This window comes from Emys orbicularis, chromosome 4 (assembly GCF_028017835.1).
Source record: "Emys orbicularis isolate rEmyOrb1 chromosome 4, rEmyOrb1.hap1, whole genome shotgun sequence".
Lineage (NCBI taxonomy): Eukaryota > Metazoa > Chordata > Testudines > Emydidae > Emys > Emys orbicularis.
Window position 1 is genome coordinate 133,358,117 of NC_088686.1, and position 19,195 is coordinate 133,377,311.

Here is a 19,195-nt window from a genome sequence, read left to right on the forward strand (position 1 = left end):
CCAATGCCTCATAGGTGCTCAGATACTACAGTTATAGGCAACCTTATAGAAACCTAGATGGATCTGTTATTCCATGAAGGTTTGGCAAGAATCTCAGCAGGTATGATAGAATGAGGAGGTAGCAATTCATACACAAAAAAAGTGGTTGTAGAGTATGTGAAATCAACATTCAGGAGCTAGCTGCTATTTTTATTTTGAAGAGAGAATCCCACTTACTCAATGTGGTTTTTATTATTTAATTTCATCTTGACCCACCGGTGCCATTTCTGTACATCGTTAGCACAAAACATTATCAAGGAAAGCCCTAACAGGAGGGGAAACCCTTCAATAACATGAGCTCCCATGCAAGCATTTGACTGGCTGTCTGAGGATCCAATGGCCACCAGTTTCTGATTCTTGGCTCGGCCCTGCTTCCTATGAATCCATCACCCAGCAACAGCTCTAGCACAGAGTCTAAGATGCTTTCTCTCTGTGCTTTCATCAGAAACTGTTGCTTTCAGTTCTTCATCCCCCTTTCAAAGACCAAACCATTCAACCAGTGCAAACTCAATGGACTCAGGTGTATTCTCATGCAAGGTTTTAACCCTCTAACTGCACTGTATCAAAGGTAGTGTAGAGATGGTGGGAGCCAGGGAGAAATTATATTTTCAACATTAATTTGTTGGATTAAATATATTACATCCTGGTTAGTAGCACTGAGGACAGGAGCATAGTGCAGAGAAGTGCAGCACGGCTCTACCCATGTACCTTGATCCTTGCTACTCCAGTCTTGGTCTCCCACTTACCTCTGCCAGTGCACCTTAATGCTGACATACAGCATCCCCTGGAGAGACTGCCAACTTTGTGGCTGTTTTGTTTTTATATAGACAGATATTGTTTTCGGCCTGGAGGGTAAAGAGCATGATACATATAACTTCTATTGACAATGAGATAAATGCAAAACTGCTGTTGGCTGAATGGGGACCTTTGGAAGCCTGGTGTAGCTTGTTACACACCAGGCTAAAAACAAATATCTATCTACATCTTAGATGTTTGTCAGGAGGCAAAGGATTGCATTAAAATCTCAATATTTCTCCTGGTTTTAATGACTTCTTTTCCATGCTGGATGGGATGACTGGGGTTAATCTAATTTGAAATCTGTCCCAGCCTTGCTGCTTTGCATCAAAAGCATCTGCTGATCTCCTCCAGCCTTCTTTCTCGTACCTCAACCCTCCAGAGGCCAAATGTGGGACCAATGTGACCCCTCAGGGAGGAACAGAACTCACTGGGCAACTCCCACCAGCCTGGAAGCCCTTCCTCTGAGGACCCAGGAACATGCCAACTTTTCTCCCCACCACGACCTTTAAAGTCATGCTCCCCAGTTCTTCGGAGATTTTAAAACAAAGGGAACAAAACAATGCCGACCCATGTGAGACAGGAGATCAGAAATCCAGATCCAAGCAGGTCGGCTTCAACGAGCTTTTCCAGCAAAGTTTCTGCTTCCAAGAGATTTCTCAGCCACGGTTCATGAGTAGGTAGAATTAGCCTCTTGGCATTGCAGGATGATGTCTCATGCCTGTGGTGTGTGTCCATGGAAAGTTCACTCATGGCCAACTCTACCTACCTACGGTTCTCCCTCCACATTCACCTTCTGTGTCCTTTAAGTTTCTCCTTGCTTTGGAAGGCCATCTTTCCTCCCTTTGGAGGGCTGTTGTACAGAATCATACGTCCATTCTGAAAAGATTTTGCTGTTCTAAAAGCTTTTGTTTTCTCCCACACACATGCAGCACAATGCTCAAGATACAGCCAACGGGTCAGAAAACAAGAGACAACCTGAGACTGTCAGCTGGTTATAAAACTAGATTTGTAGCTTTTTGGTACTGTGTCAGTTCTACATAAAAGCTTTGTCATTTGGATGGCTGTGCAGAGCTGTCCTCAGGCAGGTCACATTAGAAGGAGGGATCTAAAAGTGAGAGATAACATGATGAGGGTCGTCAATATTAGAATGGAGACCGTTTGGAAGGCATACAGAGAAGAGCAACTGAAAATGTTAAGGGGCTGGAAGGAGTGATTTATGAGGAAAGATTACATTATCAAATGAGCCCAATTCTTCCCTGGTGTAATCTCACTGAGGTGTGTTGAATTGCACCAGGCATTAACTTAACCCAATACATATAGATTGGCTAAACTATGACTAAGGGGAAACATGATGGTTAGAAGGTACAAGCTCCTCAGTGTATGTCTACATTGCAAGCAGGAGGTGTGACTGGATTGCACGTAGGCATACTCGAGCTAGCTTTGATCTTCTCCAGCCTTCTTTCTGGTACCTCTCAACTGGGATCAAGCCAGCTCGCTGAAAATCACAGTGTAGTTGCAACAGCCTGGCTGCTGGCACAGGCTAGCTGCTCATGTACAGACCCAGGCTCTGGGACAGGTTTGTACTTGGGCAGCCAGCCTGTGCTTCTCTGAGTGCCACCATCACTTCACTGCTATTTTTAGTGAGCTAGCTCCATCAAAGCTAGCCCAGTGTAGACATACCCAAAGAGGAAGAGGCATTACTTAGGGTGTCACAAAGGAGAGTAAGTAGAAGTAACAGGATGAAATCAACAAAGGGAACATTTAGGCTGAATATGAGTAAGCTGTGTTAGGCTGTGGCACAGTCTCCCAATAGAAGTGGTGGGAGATCTACTTGGGGCATTTATAATTACCTGGAGAATGTACTGTAGAAAACACCCATGCACTGGCCCCTAGGGCATGGCCTAGTTGTGACCTAATTGATCTTCTCATCTCCAGTTCTTCAGTCCTGTGAGACTGTGAGAACCAAACTATGTTCTGGGAATACAGGTACGGTATGCTCAAGGGCTCGCTTGACATTTGATCTTCATTCAACTTTAGTACTTTAAACCTGTGGCTGAGTGAAAAGTAACAGCAGGCCAACTTAATCTCTGCTGTAAATCAGTGGAGTTGAACCAGAGAGGAATTGGTCAGTCTGTCCATACAGACAAGATTGGAACTTAGAAGCCTTTCCCAGCCCAGGATTTCTCTGTGACTGATGCAAGTAACCTAAAGGCTGTATAAGTGTTAGAAGCAGGTAGAAAATCCAATGATTTCCCCCAGGATCACTCTAGCCTCAAAAGTTTCTTATTTTATTTTGTGGAGTACAAATATCGTGGCTGAGATGCTGAATATGCTTTGCAGAAGTAAAACAAAAGTGTCTCTCTAGAGATTTCTGGAGATAAAGAATCTCTTGAGAGACTAATATGTTCTGTGACCAGGGCACCTGGCCTAAATTTATGCATGGCTCTTCCAATCTGCAAGAATGACTTGGATTAATTTCATGCCTGTTGTGAGTTGTTGAATCATGTCATGGTACCATGAGCTATTATTCACAGCAGGCCAGATCCTGAGGTCTATTCATGCATTCTTTAGTCACTGATTTCAGTAAGAGCTCTGCCTGAATGCACTGAGTTAGAAACTGAGTAATGTGTGCTGAATGCTGGTGCCTTCCTTTTCCTACCCATACATAATCCCTGCCCAGGACTGGCTCCAGGGTTTTTGCCGCCCCAAGTGGCAAAAAAAAAAAAAAAAAAAATCCGTGATCGCAATTGCTATCGGCGGCACTCCGGCGGCAGCTCCACCGCGCCACTTACTTTGGTGGGAATTCGGCGGCAGGTGCTTCCCTCCGAGAGGGACCCGCCACCGAATTGCTGCTGCCGAACAGCCCAACGTGCCGCCCCTTCCCTTGGCCGCCCCAAGCACCTGCTTGCTGGGCTGGTGCCTGGAGCCGGCCCTGTCCCTGCCCCATCACACCCATTCTCAAACAACTCAAGTGGCTTTCTTTCATTTCTGATCTGGATCCTGAATTATCCCCTTGAGGAACTTACTCCAGCCTAGCTCATGTCCTTCCCTCTCTATGCTCACCTTCTCATCTGCTTTGTCCATCTAGCCCCAGCTTTCTCCCTATTGCTTCAGCCAATCTCACTATGGCTGGTGCAAGAGTCTTCCCTCTTGCAGCTTCTGCCATCTGGCAGAACTACTTTGTGACTCTACCTCATTAGATCAACACTAGATGTCTCTTTCTAAAAAGATATGCTCTAGCCCAGCCAGAAGTTATGGGCTCGATACAAGCAACACTGGCTGTGTAATGACCTATGTTATGCGGGAGATCAGATTAGCTAATCATGATGGCCATTTCTAGCCTTGAAATCTATGAATCTCCATCTATTTTCCAGTCTCAGCTGAAAGCCTCTCTCCTCTCCTCTGCTTCTTAATTTCTATTTCTCTCTGTCACTCTTGGTCTTTGTAGATGTATTATTGAACTCAGTAAAGCACTCTGGGTAAACACTACCCAATATAAAGTTGTATTGAACTGGCAAATAATGCCCCATGGTAGCCATTTGCAAGATGCCCTGGTGGCAATGAAATGCTATCTTACATCACACACACATGGGTGGTGCACAGAAGATGATGTGCCAGGAGCCATCCATAGGGTCAGAAGGGACCACCAGATCATCTAGTCTGACCTCTGGCATATCACAGCCTGCTACCAGCACCCACGCATTACACCCAATAAGTGCCCTGGGATCTCTAATAACCATGAGCAGCCGGGACCTTGGTTTTATCTCTCATCTGATGGCTGCATCTCCAGCATCACAGGCCCTCTAGCACAGCACTGGGGCATTGGGATCAGCACAGACTGAGTGTGCCCCCTACTGAGCCCACCACTCTGCTCCCTGTGGCACCTTGTTTTTTCTTGGAGTCTCCCATCTGAATACGGACCATCCTTCAATAGATTCCAAATTTGCCCCATCGCCACAGTATCGGAGCTCTTCCCAATCTGTAGTGTATTTATCCTCACAACCTCTCTGTGAGGCATTATCTCCAATTTGACAGATGCAGACTGAGGCACAGAGACTAAGAGACTTGACCAAGGTCACTTTACCTTTTATGATAAGCATGGCTTTGCTGACCGCATGGCCCAATTCATTGGTGGCTTCCACCTTGTACTCTCCTTCATCTCTCTTCGTGACACCTGGGATCACCAGGCAGCAGACACCAAAGTCATTTGTGCTGAAGAAGGTGGGGTCTTCTGAGAGATTCCTGCCATCCTTGTACCAGGTGATCTTAGGTTTTGGGTAGCCACTCACTGCACAGCTCATGTGACAATCATATGCTGTGGTCACCACGTGGGGCTTCAATTGGACGAGGAATCTTGGGGGCATATTTTGATTCATCCTCCTGTATTTGGGTAGTCTGACTTTAAACTCATCTATAAGAGACAAATACACACTCAGCAACTGCTCCAGGGGACTAAAGGCTGGGTGCAGAAGCAGCCTCCACCCATCGCACTTAATAATTGCATTTGACATCCACCCTTCAAAATTGGCAGGGCCTGGCTCCCTAGGTCAGGGTTCATGGCTCCTTCTGTGAGTTGCCATGCAGTGGCCATATCTGTAGGGCCCTGGCTCTCTCTGCTGTATTATGACCCCAGTTACTGTTACTGGGAGTTCCTTTAATCCAAGCATTGAGACTCAATAAAAGGGGACAGAACTAAAAGCTTTGTTGATCCAGTCTGTGCTGCATGTAGCACCCAAAAGTCCTCTCCTAGAATGCAATAGGCTCAATATAAAGCCTGAGCTGTATTCTCTAGGGGTAGTTTCCTCTTAAGTTTTCCAAAGTCCCAGTCAGGAATCTGGAGGGGATCATTAGGTCTTTGGCATATGGACAAGGCCATGGCTCCTTCTACAGATCATGAGGATTACACAGTACCAGTCTAGCTCCTGCAGGTCACCTGGTCCTTCCCAAATGGGGTGGGGTCCTCAACTCCTGCAGGTTGGATTCTGTGGCTCCTTCTTAAAATTGCCAAGTCCTCACCATTGAGGTCACACCCCTTGGCTTCTGTAGAATTCATCTAATTTCAGAGTTTGCTAGGAATTAATTCTCTTGGCAGCTCTTACCCATATGAGTAATATGAGCCAGTATATTGGTAGGAATGGAGAAGCCCAGCTTTACTGTTCCCACTGATCTGTAAACATTCATGTCCGGCAGGGGACATCTTTCCTTGCCCAACAGTATTTCTTGGGGATATCTCAGTGGGCTCTCATCTGAGCAGACAGCATACATATGGGGACTGGGACACACTGACAAAGATTTATTAATGGGATAGTTTTACTGAGACCCAACAACACAGGTGCACTGATAGATTTTTTAAAGAGCCTTTTTACCCTTTTCCTTTTGCATGATCCATGGCTGCGCAGTTTCAGATGGATCACTGGTTCCCATGTAATTTTTGGCCACAACTCTAAAGTAATACCCCCGGCCAGGGATAAGTTTGGTGATGGTAAACTTGTTGGTGTAGATCAGGTCACCCACCACTTGCCATGAGCCCTTGTTGGAGTCACATTTCATGACCACATAGTACAGGTTACTTTCCCACTTCTCTGTCGGCGAGGGCTCCCAGATCACTGTCACCGTATTAAGGACTTTCTCTTGCAGAAGAATAGGGCCGGGGGACTGTGGGATATCTGCAAAGTGAAGACAAATAGTATGGAGGGAGTAGAGAAAGTGGTACGTTTAAGATGTTATAACAATTCTGCAACCCCATAAACTTCATGGAGGTCAGATATTTTGAGCATTGTGGCCAGCTAAACTTGATGGTCATTAGTGGGAAATGACCTCTGATTCCTTTGCTCCAAATATACAGGTCCTCCCATTTGGATTAAGGGAAATTCAGCATTAACTGGACTGGCAATAGTGACACATCTCTTTCCCTTCTATTGGATAGCTGATACAGCTGTGTTTTTATAAACTGTTAGTGAAGGAGCTGAGAGGGCTATAGAGTTCTTATGGTTGGACACGGATACTTTGTTCCATTTGCTAACTGACATTCACAGAGCCCTGTCATGGACTGAGCCACCTGGCTGTGTTATGGACTGTATAAGTTGGCCCTCTGATAGCTTGTACTACCCTAGTCCTCTCAGAGAATACAGCTGTCTCTCTGTTGGTGGTACCTGGCTGGGTCTTGGATTGTAATGTAATCAATGGATGACAGTATTCTGTAGACCTGCCTAGACTATAGCACCTGGTCTTTGGACTGTCATCTCATGAAAGACTATTACCTAGCCCTTTCCTTGTCCACAGTGCTTAACCCCATCAAAACTCACAGTCCTCTACTCAGTCATGGACTGGATCCACTCTCTTAGCATTTTATTCTCCACCAAACCTGCTATGCATGTTACCTGCGACTTGCACTTGGAAGCTGAAGGATTCTTTTTTCCCCCAATCGTTTTGAAGTATGATGGTATAGAGCCCACTGTCAGAAAACTCAGCTGATGGAATCAAGAGTTGGCTGAGGCCATCTCTGGTGCTCACTATGGCCCTGCTGGGTAGAGGAAGCCCATCCTTTAGCCAAATCACCTCTGGAGTTGGGGATGCCTATTAAAGATAAACACCAGTTATAAGTCAATCTGCTTTTCCTTTGTATGTGTATCCTGTGGTAGCTTCCTTGCTTTGTCCTCAAATGTTTCCTTAGCTCTAACTTGTTTCTTTGCCCCTGGAACCATGGCCAACAAAGGGTGTGTTGCCCTAAGCTGTTTCAGTATAACTAAGTCAGAAAATATTTATTAGCTGCTTTTTGGAGGGAAGAAGACTCCTGTCTGGGTGATCGTTCCATTTTTCCTTCTGGTCCCCCTCCCTCCTGATGTCACATTGCAGTGACTTTCTTTCAGCCTAGGTGAGCTGGATGCAGCTCCCTGTAGAGCTCATCAATGCCACCTTGAGATCAGCCAGAAGGTTTGCTCCCCTTCTCTTCAGTAGGGACCAAACACCAGATCTCACCCATAGTGCTCCCAGCCTTTGCCAACTTGCAAGAGTCAGAGGCTAGATCTTGGAATCAAACCTGTGCCTTTCACGTGATACAACCAAGGTGCACCACTCCTCTTGCTGTTTAGTTGGATGAACATACTCAGCAGGGCACTGTCAATTGCCCTGGGGGAGTATGTTCATCCAAGTACTACGGGGGGAGGGGTAGCTCAGTGGTTTGAGCATTGGCCTCCTAAACCCAGGGTTGTGAGTTCAATCCTTGAGGGGACCATTTAGGGAACTCAGGTAAAAATCTGTCTGGGGATTAGTCCTGCTTTGAGCAGCGGGTTGGACTAGATGACCTCCTGAGGTCCCTTCCAACCCTGATATTCTATGAATTCTCCTACCTTCAGTCCTCGCAAGGGAGGGGTGGGGGGAGTGATTAGTTGACACATCAAAATCTGAGAAGCTGGTGCTAATATTTTACACTTTTTGGTGCCTTCCATCATCAAGGATCTAAAGTGTTTTACTTTACACACCTTAATGAATTATCTGAACTTCACAACTCCCCTCCCCCATGAAGGGAACCATTACTATCCTGATTGTACAAATGGGGAATGTATATGAGGTGTAAACCAATTAGATGACTTGCCCAAGATCATGTGAAAATTCTGCAGCAGAATGAAGAACAGAACCGCAGTTATTGTAATTATTTTTACAACATGGAATCGTATGGAGGACATCTTACAAACATGCTTCAATGCTTACTTCAAAGGGCATGTGCATTCGGATACAACTTCCCGCTTTTATAATCATAAAGTTTTTCATAGTGTCATCTCTTAGGAACTTGGGACTAACTGGAATGCAGAAAATAGTGAACACAATTAAAAGCTGCATCTTGTTACAAAGTCGCTGACAGATTTTAACTCACGTACACTCAAAATAGCATGTCCAGTGTTCTAAAGTTCTCTCCTCCTGCTGGCTGCCTGACGTATCTCTGGCAGCATTATGTCAATGGAGCTCTTTCACTGAGTGAAAAAGTGCCAGAGCACTCGCTGAGCATCATCTTTCTGTATTTATATAGTGTTGATGACTTATGAGGGAAATACTGCAAAAAAGGTATTCACAAATGTTTGTTTGAATAGAAACCATGAAATCTCCTCAACAGCATCTGTGACCCCTCTGGCTCACTTTTCACAATCATGCAAATGAACTTTTGTTCACAGTAATGTTTGTGGAAAAGGAAAGTGTTGTGAACACTTGTTCCTATGTCTGTTCACAAGAGCACTGACTTCAGTATTCATCTGGACAGCTCTTTGACGGCTTGGGAGTCATCCAGTCAGCTAAAACAATATCATGCAACCTGGATGTCCAACAACACACTGCAAATAGTGTATTAGAAACAGTGAATAGTCAAAGCGACAGCCACAGCAAACAAGTTCTGAGTGACCCGTGGGCTGAAGCATGTTCACAGAAACCACTGTTGAATCATTTCAAACAGCAAACAAGTTCATACAAAATCAAAGCCAGTTTGCCGATAATTTATGAACAGAAAATGAGTAAAATTCACTGTTTATATTGTTTGCTGCCCTCCTGAGCATGAAACCCCATTGCTGTCTCTGCAGCAGGAGGGAGAGAAATAGCTACTCAAGTATAGACCCACTTTTCCCAATCTCCTAGTGTGTGGCACAGGGGCTGAGTCACAGAATCATTTTGAAGAGCTTTAGTCCATTATGTTACGAGTGAAATCCCTCACCTCCCCTTTTATCTGGGCCATTATTTTCCCATTTTTTGTTTATATTGTGGAGGTACAACTGAGACCGGGGCTTCATTGTGCTAGGTGCTGCACATACATATAGACCCTGCCCCTAAGAGCTTGCTGTCTAGACAAGTCAGACAAAGGATAGGAGGGGAAAGAGAGGCACAAAGAACTGAAATGATTTACAGCAGGTCAATAGCACAGATGGAAAAAAAGCCCAGCTCTTCTGGCTCCCAGCTCAGTGTCCTGGACCGGATCATGCTCCCTCATTAAAAATATATATAAAACTTTTTCATTTGTCTGGGGTTTTTTTCTTTTAAAGGCTCTGAGTGTATGGCAGATCCAGCCTCTTAATGACAGACAACTGAAAGTGCCGCCTATAGCTGGCTGACTGGCAAGGACGTTACAAAAAATGTGACCCTTTTATTGAAAGTTTCCCAGCGCCAGGCTAAAAACTGGAATGAACATGGAATCTGGCATATGAGATCATGTCACTGGTCCATCTGATCTGATTTCCCTGCTTTGGCAGGGGCCAATGGTTGATGCCTCAGATAAAGGTGAAAAACCTCCGTAATACGTTAGACCAATGCTGAACACAAGGTGAAAAATGTCACAGCCTGTGCAATGTAATTAAGCCAACCTAAGCCCCGGTGTAGACACTACTAGGTCAATGGGAGAATTCTTCTGTCCGCCTCTCGGAGAGGTTGGTTTACTACAGCAATGGGAGAACCCCTTCCGTCGCTGTCATCTACACTGCGGCGGTGCAGATGTAGTGCTGCATCTGTGCTGCTGTAGAATTTCTACAACAGACGTACCCATAGTATCTGAAAAGGGATAATATTTGAGATGCTAGAATCACAGTGAGCCTCCAACATGAGCTGTGGTCATCTCAAATGGAACCCTCAATTTTCCTGATTCAATAAGGAATATAGGAGCGAAATTATCTGTGTCCGCCGCCACAGCCTGAGATAATCATCTACGACAGGCTCCCGTGCCCCACAATCCACAGATTGACTGGCCCCAGCTCAAGGTTCAATTTGAATAGGGTTACCATATTCAAACATTTAAAAAAGAGGACACTCCACGGGGCCCCGGTCCCGCCCCCGGCCCTGCCCCAACTCCGCCCCAACCCCACCCCTTCTCCGCCCCCATTCCAACCCCTTCCCCAAAGTCCCTGCCCCAACTCTGCCCCCTCCTCTGAGCACCCCGCATTCCCCCTCCTCCCTCCCGCTCTGATCTTGGTTGGGGGTTGCTAAGTGCTTCCCTGCTCCCCATTCGCCCCCCCGCCCCTGCAGCCTCTGCGCCCCCTGCTCCCCACTCGCCCTGCAGCCTCTGCACCCCCTGCCTGCCCTGCCCCTGCAGCCTCTGCGCCCCCCCGCCCCTGCAGCCTCTGTGCCCCCTGCTCCCCACTCGCCCTGCAGCCTCTGCGCCCCCTGCCTGTCCTGCCCCTGCACCCCCTGCCTGCCCTGCTCCTCCTCGCCCTGCAGCCTCTGCGCCCCCTGCCTGCCCTGCCCCTGCAGCCTCTGCACCCCCCCGCCCCTGCAGCCTCTGTGCCCCCTGCTCCCCACTCGCCCTGCAGCCTCTGCACCCCCTGCCTGCCCTGCTCCTCCTCGCCCTGCAGCCTCTGCACCCCCCCGCCCCTGCAGCCTCTGCGCCCCCTGCTCCCCACTCGCCTTGCAGCCTCTGCGCCCCCTGCCTGCCCTGCCCCTGCCGCCTCTGCGCCCCCGCCGCCTGCCCTGCTCACCCCGCAGAGGGAGAGCTGCGGGCTCCACGTGGACTCTAACACTGCCGGCTGCTCTGTGGGGGAGGAGGGGGAGGGACTCTGGCTGCTAGAGGCCCTAGTGGCTGGGAGCGGCTTTCAATCAGGCCAGGCGTCCAATCAGCCGCGCTGCACTCCGCAGGAGGGGAAATCCCGGACATTTCTTCTTGATTAGAAATCCCCCCCCTCCCCCCCGACGGCCATTTAACACTGAAAATCCGGACATGTCCGGGGAAATCCGGACGGATGGTAACCCTAAATAATTTGAATCTCCAACAGTCAAAGCTGCCTTTGGATGGAGAGCCCATGATTTGTACCTGCAGGCCTATGACATCTTTTCAGGGGCAGCACATTTTGACTCACCAATGGGAGGCGCGGCCTGGATGCAAGTGTCCAGTGCTACGGCTTCCCCTAGGCCTCCCTCATTGATGGCCCTCACGCGGAGGAAGTACATCTCTCTGGCTTGCAGACCTTTAACTGTACAGGTTGTCAAGCCTATGGGGACAGTGTTACAATGGGTCCACTTGAGGCTGTCAGAGGATCGCTTCTCCACCTTGTAGCCCTTGGCAGACCCCCCTTCCTTTGAATCAGGTTTCATCCAAGCCATAGTGATGCTGGTGTAGTCAGTATTGGTCACCTTAAGGTCCCTCACTCTACCAGGAGGCTCTGGAAAGGGAAAGTTTATTTAGACTTCCTTGTCTTAGGATTCCTGCCCCCACCCCTTATTCAGTGCACTGGATAATCCATCCCCAACATGCTTGCACTGGGTATCCATTCAGTCAGGCTCCCTGCAGTGTACTGGGAGTCTGTCCCCATCCCTCTGAATTGTACTGGGAATCCTGCTCCCATCCCCTCTGCAACACACTGGGAAGCCCACTCCATGTTCCATGCAGCGCAGGGGAATCTCACCCCCAACCCCTGCAGCACGTTGAGGGGCCAGCCCCACATCCTCCTCCCCAGCATATTGAGAATACCACCCCACTCCCTACAGTGAATTCCTGATTTTTTAATATTATTCAAGTATTTTATTCTCCCACACATACTTTACAGACGCTCCCTGAGTTACGTAAACCCGATGTACGCAAATCCGAGCTTATGGAAAAAGTTCCGTAAGCTAGAAATAGGAGGGTGGTTTTTTTTTTTTTTGGCGTAATGGTCGAAGATGCGTTTCCGATCTTACGCAAAATTTGAGTTACGCTTGCGTAAGTCAGGGAGCATCTTGTATACACATTGCTTCCTGGATTCACATACTTCCCCAGATTCACCTTCTTGGCCAGTTACCCCTCTCTCTGCAACCCACACCCAATGGAACAAGTGGACAACCCACTTACTCATGGGATCTCGAGCAAAGACAGCATCTGATGGTGCACTGGCCTCGCCCGCCCCTGCGGCATTGACAGCAGCCACGCGGAATTCATACTGCAGTCCCTCCTTCAGATCTGTCACCATCCACTTCCTGTCTGTGGAAGGAAAAGATAAGGTTCCTCAGTGAGCTCAAGCTCAGATCTGCAGTCCCCTCAGTAGGATATATTGGGACAATAGTTCTATACATTAATTATACCACATGGAATTGCACAGTATACCTGCCTAGTGGAACACATATGGAGTACCCAAATGCTGTCCCTTTTTCTCCTGTCCTTCCCCACCATTAGCACAAGTCTCTCCCATTATATTCCTTCCTCCCTTTCAAATTAAATGCCATTTGAGATACTGAGGAAGTCAGAGAAAGAGTAAATAATGCTTTCCTCGCAATGGCAGCCCTTCTAATACAGAAGATAAGAAGATCTTTGGTGGATCTGAAAAGATCATTGACATCTATAGGTGAACACGATTTTGAAGCCCTCAGAGATATCAGTTCCATCTCCTTACCTTCCTTGTCCCTGGAATGTCCCCCCGTATGCCCAGTTCCCAGCTCCATAAGCTAAGAAAGCACTTCCAGAACTGAAGTGCAAGGTGCCAGATTGCTGGCCTTCAGTTTATGCACAGAACGGCACAGCCAGACAGCAACAATGCAAATTTCTCTATTCTTCTGCAGCAGATTTTTATTCACAACCTGGAAAGGAGCCACCTCTGGAGGCAAGAAGAGAGTCCCACCTCAGTGGTTCATTCAATATTTTGGCATTGAGATACCCAACAATGGTGCCAATTGTGATTTTTGTACTAGCAACTAGGAGCTAGACTGAGATCACTGATTTGTGTCACCACACAGAAGTCACCCAACATCCATCAGACAGTAAAAACTTTTGGTCACTACCAATCTAAACCATATTTGAAGCAGTGACCCAGTGAGATGAAAGAGTCAGCATCTCATTATGCCTTGAGCCATCTAGTCTTCTTGCCTTCTTAAAAATAACAGGAGTACTTGTGGCACCTTAGAGACTAACAAATTTATTAGAGCATAAGCATATGCATCCGAAGAAGTGGGTTGTAGCCCACGAAAGCTTATGCTCTAATAAATTTGTTAGTCTCTAAGGTGCCACAAGTACTCCTGTTATTTTTGAGGATACAGACTAACACGGCTGCTACTCTGAAACTTGCCTTCTTAGAGTCTTTCAGCCTGTTCCAGGCTTTCAGCTGCTTACCTGTTATTGGCAGGTCAGTGATAGGTGTCCAGATGTTGCTGCCTTTCTTGCGTTTCTCAACGATATACCCCAGGATTCTGGAATTGCCCGTTTTGGGAGGTGCTGCCCAGGAGAGTGTTATGGACTCTTTGTTGGCACTGACAAACTGAGGAGGAGCAGGGGGGCCAGGGAAAGCTAGGAAAAGATTAGCCCTTCGTTATTAACAGGTATTTCTTTTCCATCACGTGACAAGAATGGGTTCTCAAGGGTTGTTTCTTCCAGGATTCCCAAATGTGTGTTCAGATAAGACACCTTTTGAACGTAGATGTGAGATCTATGACTCAGTCTTTTACTCTCCAGGACAGCTACATGCTGGGAGCCTAGAGGGGGAGCATGTCTAAACTCCTAAGGGTCAAGATATTATGTGTCTTGCATGAATGAGCCCCTCTTGCCAACGCTGAGGATGACATTGACAGTCTCCAAAGGGAGGCATATGCCCAATCTTCTTGCAGGGAGGGAAAGCCACTGTTCCTTCTATTGTTCCTGAGGGTGGAAACAGGAGTCTTGATTGGCTTCTACTTCCCTCTGCTCCACCCGTTATTGGAGGGTGTAACAAGGTGTGTGCTGAGTCAGGAGCTGACTCAACACCCTGTCACTCCAATCCCCATCAGTACATTAACTGGGACCTGATTGAAAGTCAGGCCGTTCACAGAGGGTGCCAATTTATTGAGTAGAGACACAACTGAAGGGCTAATTGCGTGGAAGTAACCCCAGCAGCTGAGCCTATATAAGCAGACAGGAAGGAAGTGGTAAGGAGAAGAGTAGAGAGCCTGAAGAAAAGCAGGACTGGGTGTTACTAATACCCTGTCTGTTCCCGAGAAGCAAGTGGGGGAAGTGGACTATTGACTGTACACTGTATAAATAACATTCCAGGCTGTGGCTTGCTGAAGGGCTATAATAAAGCACAGTGGTGCTTGAGAATGCTGGGAGATATGGGGATCAGCTACTACGGCTAGAAAAGACTCTCAGGGGACAAAACAATCAGCCATTAATACAAAAAATTGTTTTAAAAGTATCTTGGCACAAAATGCGATTAAAAGGGTGAATAAAAAGGAAGGACAGAGAGAGGGGAGCAGGGGTGGATGTGAGTGAGGAAGGAAGGAAGGAAGGAAGGAAGGAAGGATGTGGGGGACGGGATAGCTCAGTGGTTTGAGCATTGGCCTGCTAAACCCAGGGTTGTGAGTTTAATCCTTGAGGGGGGCATTTAGGGATTTGGGGCAAAAATCTGTCTGGGGATTGGTCTTGCTTTGAGCAGCGGGTTGGACTAGATGACCTCCTGAGGTCCCTTCCAACCCTGATATTCTATGATTCTAAGGCAAAATGAATTAAATGTTTTCCCTGCTTGTACTTTCATGTTTGTGCCAAAAGCTGTCTCTAGTACTTGGGTCCACCAGCGGGGTTATAGAGTAGAATGGCTGCTCTGTACTTAAGGAAATGAAACGATACTACTGAATAGACACAACCAATTAATGTCCCCTTGGCCCTTGGGAGACTCATTTACCTATGGAGTAAATTAAGGTAAAAGCGTAGCAGGTTCTCTTTGCAGTGACATGTGAGAACCTTTTCTTTGGCTTCAGTCCATGCATGGTTTCCACTGTGGATGTTGCTTCGAGGTTTAGGTTGGATTGTACCCAAAAAACTCAAAGCAGATCTCACTCGGAATCACCAAAACTCGCAAGAAACTTGTGGTCTCGACCTGAAACCTTAAATTGGCCCCAGATTCATATGACACCATGTTCACATTCACTTGACAATTGAGTCAGGCTTGCAAACCTTCTGTTCAAACTGGACGAAAGTATAGATTTGTAACAAAACCCAAAATGAGAGTTTCACTTGATTTTGGCTTTCATAATAGAAGTCTCACATGGCTATAAGATGTGTTTACACAAAGCTCTTCCTCTTACCTTTGGTTGCAGCCATCACTTCATCTGATTCCAGCGCCTTGCTCTTTCCCTCAGCGTTCACTGCTCGCACCCTGAAGCGATAGCTTTTGTCTTGCCCCACTTTGTTGGTCGTGAAAGTGCTGTTGTTCCTGCTGGTTTCTCCCAATGTTACCCAGGTTTTTCTGCCCACCTGCTGCCTCTCTATGATGTAGTTCTGCACTGGTGTGCCCCCATCATCCTTTGGGGGCTTCCATTGAATGGTTATGCCAGTTGTGGAACTATCCACCACCTCTATGGGTCCGATGGGTTTCTGTGGCTTATCTGAAAGGAGGAGAAAAACAGGGAGCAAAAGGTCCCACATCTGTTCTTGATATCAGAGGGGTCACTATCTCTTGCTACTCAAGATAGGCAACTCAGTCTCCGTTGGTATAGTATTTACAGGGTAGAGCAGCAGAATTAACGCTAGCAAGATTGCTTGAGTAAACATCCATTCATCTACTGATCTAGGAGAGTAGGGCAAGAGGAAAACACGGCTCATCCAATCTGCCCTTCCTATAGTTCCGGGATGGTCAAACTTACTGACCCTCCAAGCTATACGATAATCTTCAGAAATTCTAGAGCCACAAGACACACACAACCTGCCCCGCGGAATGGCGCCTGCTGGGGCACAGGGCTTTGGCCTCAGTGCAGCCCCGTGGGACTAAAGTCCCGAGACCCCCCCACCCCTCAGGGCAGAAGCCCGTAGTCCCACCACCCCGAGCTCTCGCCCCATCCAGTCTGGTAGGCTGAGAAAGGAGGAGGAATGGGGGGCACCATGAGGCACACTTTAACTTTTAAAGAGCCACGTGGCTCACGAGCCGTGGTTTGGCCACGCCTGCTATAGCTGATCATTCCCACGAATACTGCCTCAAAGTCAGACCTGGATGCAACTCTCATTGACTTCCCATCTCCTTTAGGAGTACTGATGGTTCCATACTGGAACCATTTATCAATCTCACCCCAAACCTGGGGTGTTCAGGCAAGATGAGACCTGGACCCGATTTACTTCCACTTTTGGTTTGCAAAAAAACAAAACCCAATGGAGACTCTTCCAAACCAAAGCCAAACACACCCTTGTTGAGTTCCATATCTGAATCAAATACAAATGGATGAAACCCAGTACCAGGTAATCAACAGTCCTCTCCTCCACCCTACATGTAGGTGGTATGGATTAAATGGGAAACTAACCCGATTCTGAATTTTGGGTTTCTCCATCTTTGTTTGGGAATCTATTCCACTTTCTGTGCACATCCACCTTACACAGATATGCCATATGGCACCATATTGCAGCTGGGAAGTTAACTTGGGCCTATTATTATTGTGAATAGAATGGCAAGATTCCCCTGACAACTTTAACATTAAATTGCTTTTGTGATCAATAGAGCAGGTTGTACAAGTCAGATATTGAGCTCTATCAGCTCAGAAGGAAATGGCTTTTGCAGAATAATTTACTCTATAATGAGCCAAGTGATCAGTACAAACCAGGATCACAAAACCAGAGGAGAAGGACAGGGGAAGGAATATGAGAGAAACTGATTAATCATTTTACTGATTTATTACCCTAGTATAATTATTTGGACTTTTATAGGTGCATTTGAGCTAGTTTGCATCTTTAGTTAGTATTTTTCTTCTTGGAGAAATGTTTGTTCTTCATTTGATTTTTATATTTAAATTCCTGCAGCTCTCAAGGGGCTGTGTTTCAGTGCAAAAAGATGGATGCAGAAGTAAACTGTTTAATTCGGAAAATGAGGGAGATTATCTTTATTTGGCTACTTCACCTGGAAGTCTTTAATCTTCAGTTAATTACTAGGAATGACAAAGCTAAGTCAAGTGATGCAGCATCGTCCTTCCCCAGCAGACCACACTTCTGGTCTCATCAAACTGTTGCTCAGTTGGGAACAAATCATGCCCCTTTTTCACAGCTGCAGAGAACTCCAGTTGAAGCTAAACCAGTGCAGATCTGCTGTGCATGGTTTTCAGGTTTCAGACCCCACATAGGTAAATCAGGAGACAGGCCAGGGGTGAGCCAATAAAGGAGCAAAGATAGGACTGGTAGATTTACAACCATGTGGATCCTTTTGTCATTTGAGCCTAGAAGTCACTGAGCAACTCCTGAAGGTGCCAAGTGGCTCACATCTCATTAAAGTCCATGGGAGCTGCAGGCATTATTCAGCACTTCGGGAGTAGCTCAGCACCTTGTCTCCTTTTAGTTTATTGTGGATGAGATGGGAAAGAGTGAGCCCAGCCAGCTCTCAGATATTCTTACGAGCAGTGTTCTGTAAAAGCACCAATGAAGAGCTGCTTCTGTGTGTGCCTAAACTACAGACTCCTGGAGAGTCAGGAAGAGAGATACCAAAAACAACTTACAAGGACTTCCCTCTGTGCCCAAAGTGATGGACTCATATCATGAGGCTCTCACCTATCACCTCCAGCTTTAGGCTGGCCTCCAGGGTTCCACTGTCATTCTTCAGCTTCACTTTGTAATCCCCACAGTCATTCCTGTTGGTGCTGGAGATGGAAAGCCGGGTGAAGTTGTCCGCCTTGTCGATATGGATCCTGGCATCATTCAGGAGCTCATCCCCGTCCCTTAACCATGTTGCTCTGACTGGCTTCCGGCCCTCGAATGGGATTTTGACCATGGCATTCTGCCCTGCCTTGACTATCACAGGCTCCTTCATCAGCTTTTCCAGAAGAGCCTTGTCAACATTTGGAGGATCTAAACATAAAAACTAAGCCATTCATAAATAGAATTGAAAGAGAAAAAGCTTACTTTGAGGGCAGGGCTGCTCTGAATTAACTGCTGCTGAATATTTTCAACATTATTAACCTGGTACTATTGGGCCCAATCCCAACAAAAATCACTGGATCTTCACACATGGCAGGTGAGGCTCAGGATCTCACAGGGTCTGGATCTTCGATTTTAGTTGCATACTTACCGTATACTGTGTATGCATACATGCACTGCAAGGTAATTCACCCTGTACAGAACGACAGCACCAGGCCCCACTTATGCCCTCAAAATATAACATAAGTGAGGCCTAGACTTTGTTCTTGCCCATGCACTGGGGTGAATTTCATCCGACATGCATAAATTCATTTGGAATTCAGTAAGCATGCATATGAACTAAGGCAATTTTTAATTAAATCAGCTGGTCAAACCTTTGAGATAATGACACAGCACACTTAGAGATGCGTATATTATAGAGATGTATTTGCTTGTTTAAGAATGACATTTTCTTCAATTCTTATGAGGTCTTTTGGGTATAAAATTATTCACTTTGCAATGGCTAAATCTACCGCTAGCGAGTGCCTGTCATCTTTTTTTTTTTTTTTTCCCATTTCCCCGCTTTTCTTT

At 46.7% G+C, this 19,195-nt stretch overlaps 1 protein-coding gene across 1 annotated transcript in view; it reads right to left on the reverse strand.

Annotated features, from left to right (window-relative positions):
- Positions 1–1,928: 1,928 nt before the first annotated feature.
- IGFN1 (immunoglobulin like and fibronectin type III domain containing 1) overlaps positions 1,929–19,195 on the reverse strand; it is a 50,480-nt gene continuing 33,213 nt past the window's right edge. Inside the window, exons 13-22 of the mRNA XM_065403399.1 lie at positions 18,260–18,556; positions 15,823–16,122; positions 13,880–14,053; positions 12,629–12,757; positions 11,661–11,963; positions 8,548–8,636; positions 7,218–7,413; positions 6,204–6,503; positions 4,922–5,248; positions 1,929–1,942 (exon numbers count right to left, since the gene is read on the reverse strand). Coding sequence (XP_065259471.1) covers positions 1,929–1,942; positions 4,922–5,248; positions 6,204–6,503; positions 7,218–7,413; positions 8,548–8,636; positions 11,661–11,963; positions 12,629–12,757; positions 13,880–14,053; positions 15,823–16,122; positions 18,260–18,556 — 2,129 coding nt within the window. The remainder of the gene's footprint in view (positions 1,943–4,921; positions 5,249–6,203; positions 6,504–7,217; positions 7,414–8,547; positions 8,637–11,660; positions 11,964–12,628; positions 12,758–13,879; positions 14,054–15,822; positions 16,123–18,259; positions 18,557–19,195) is intronic.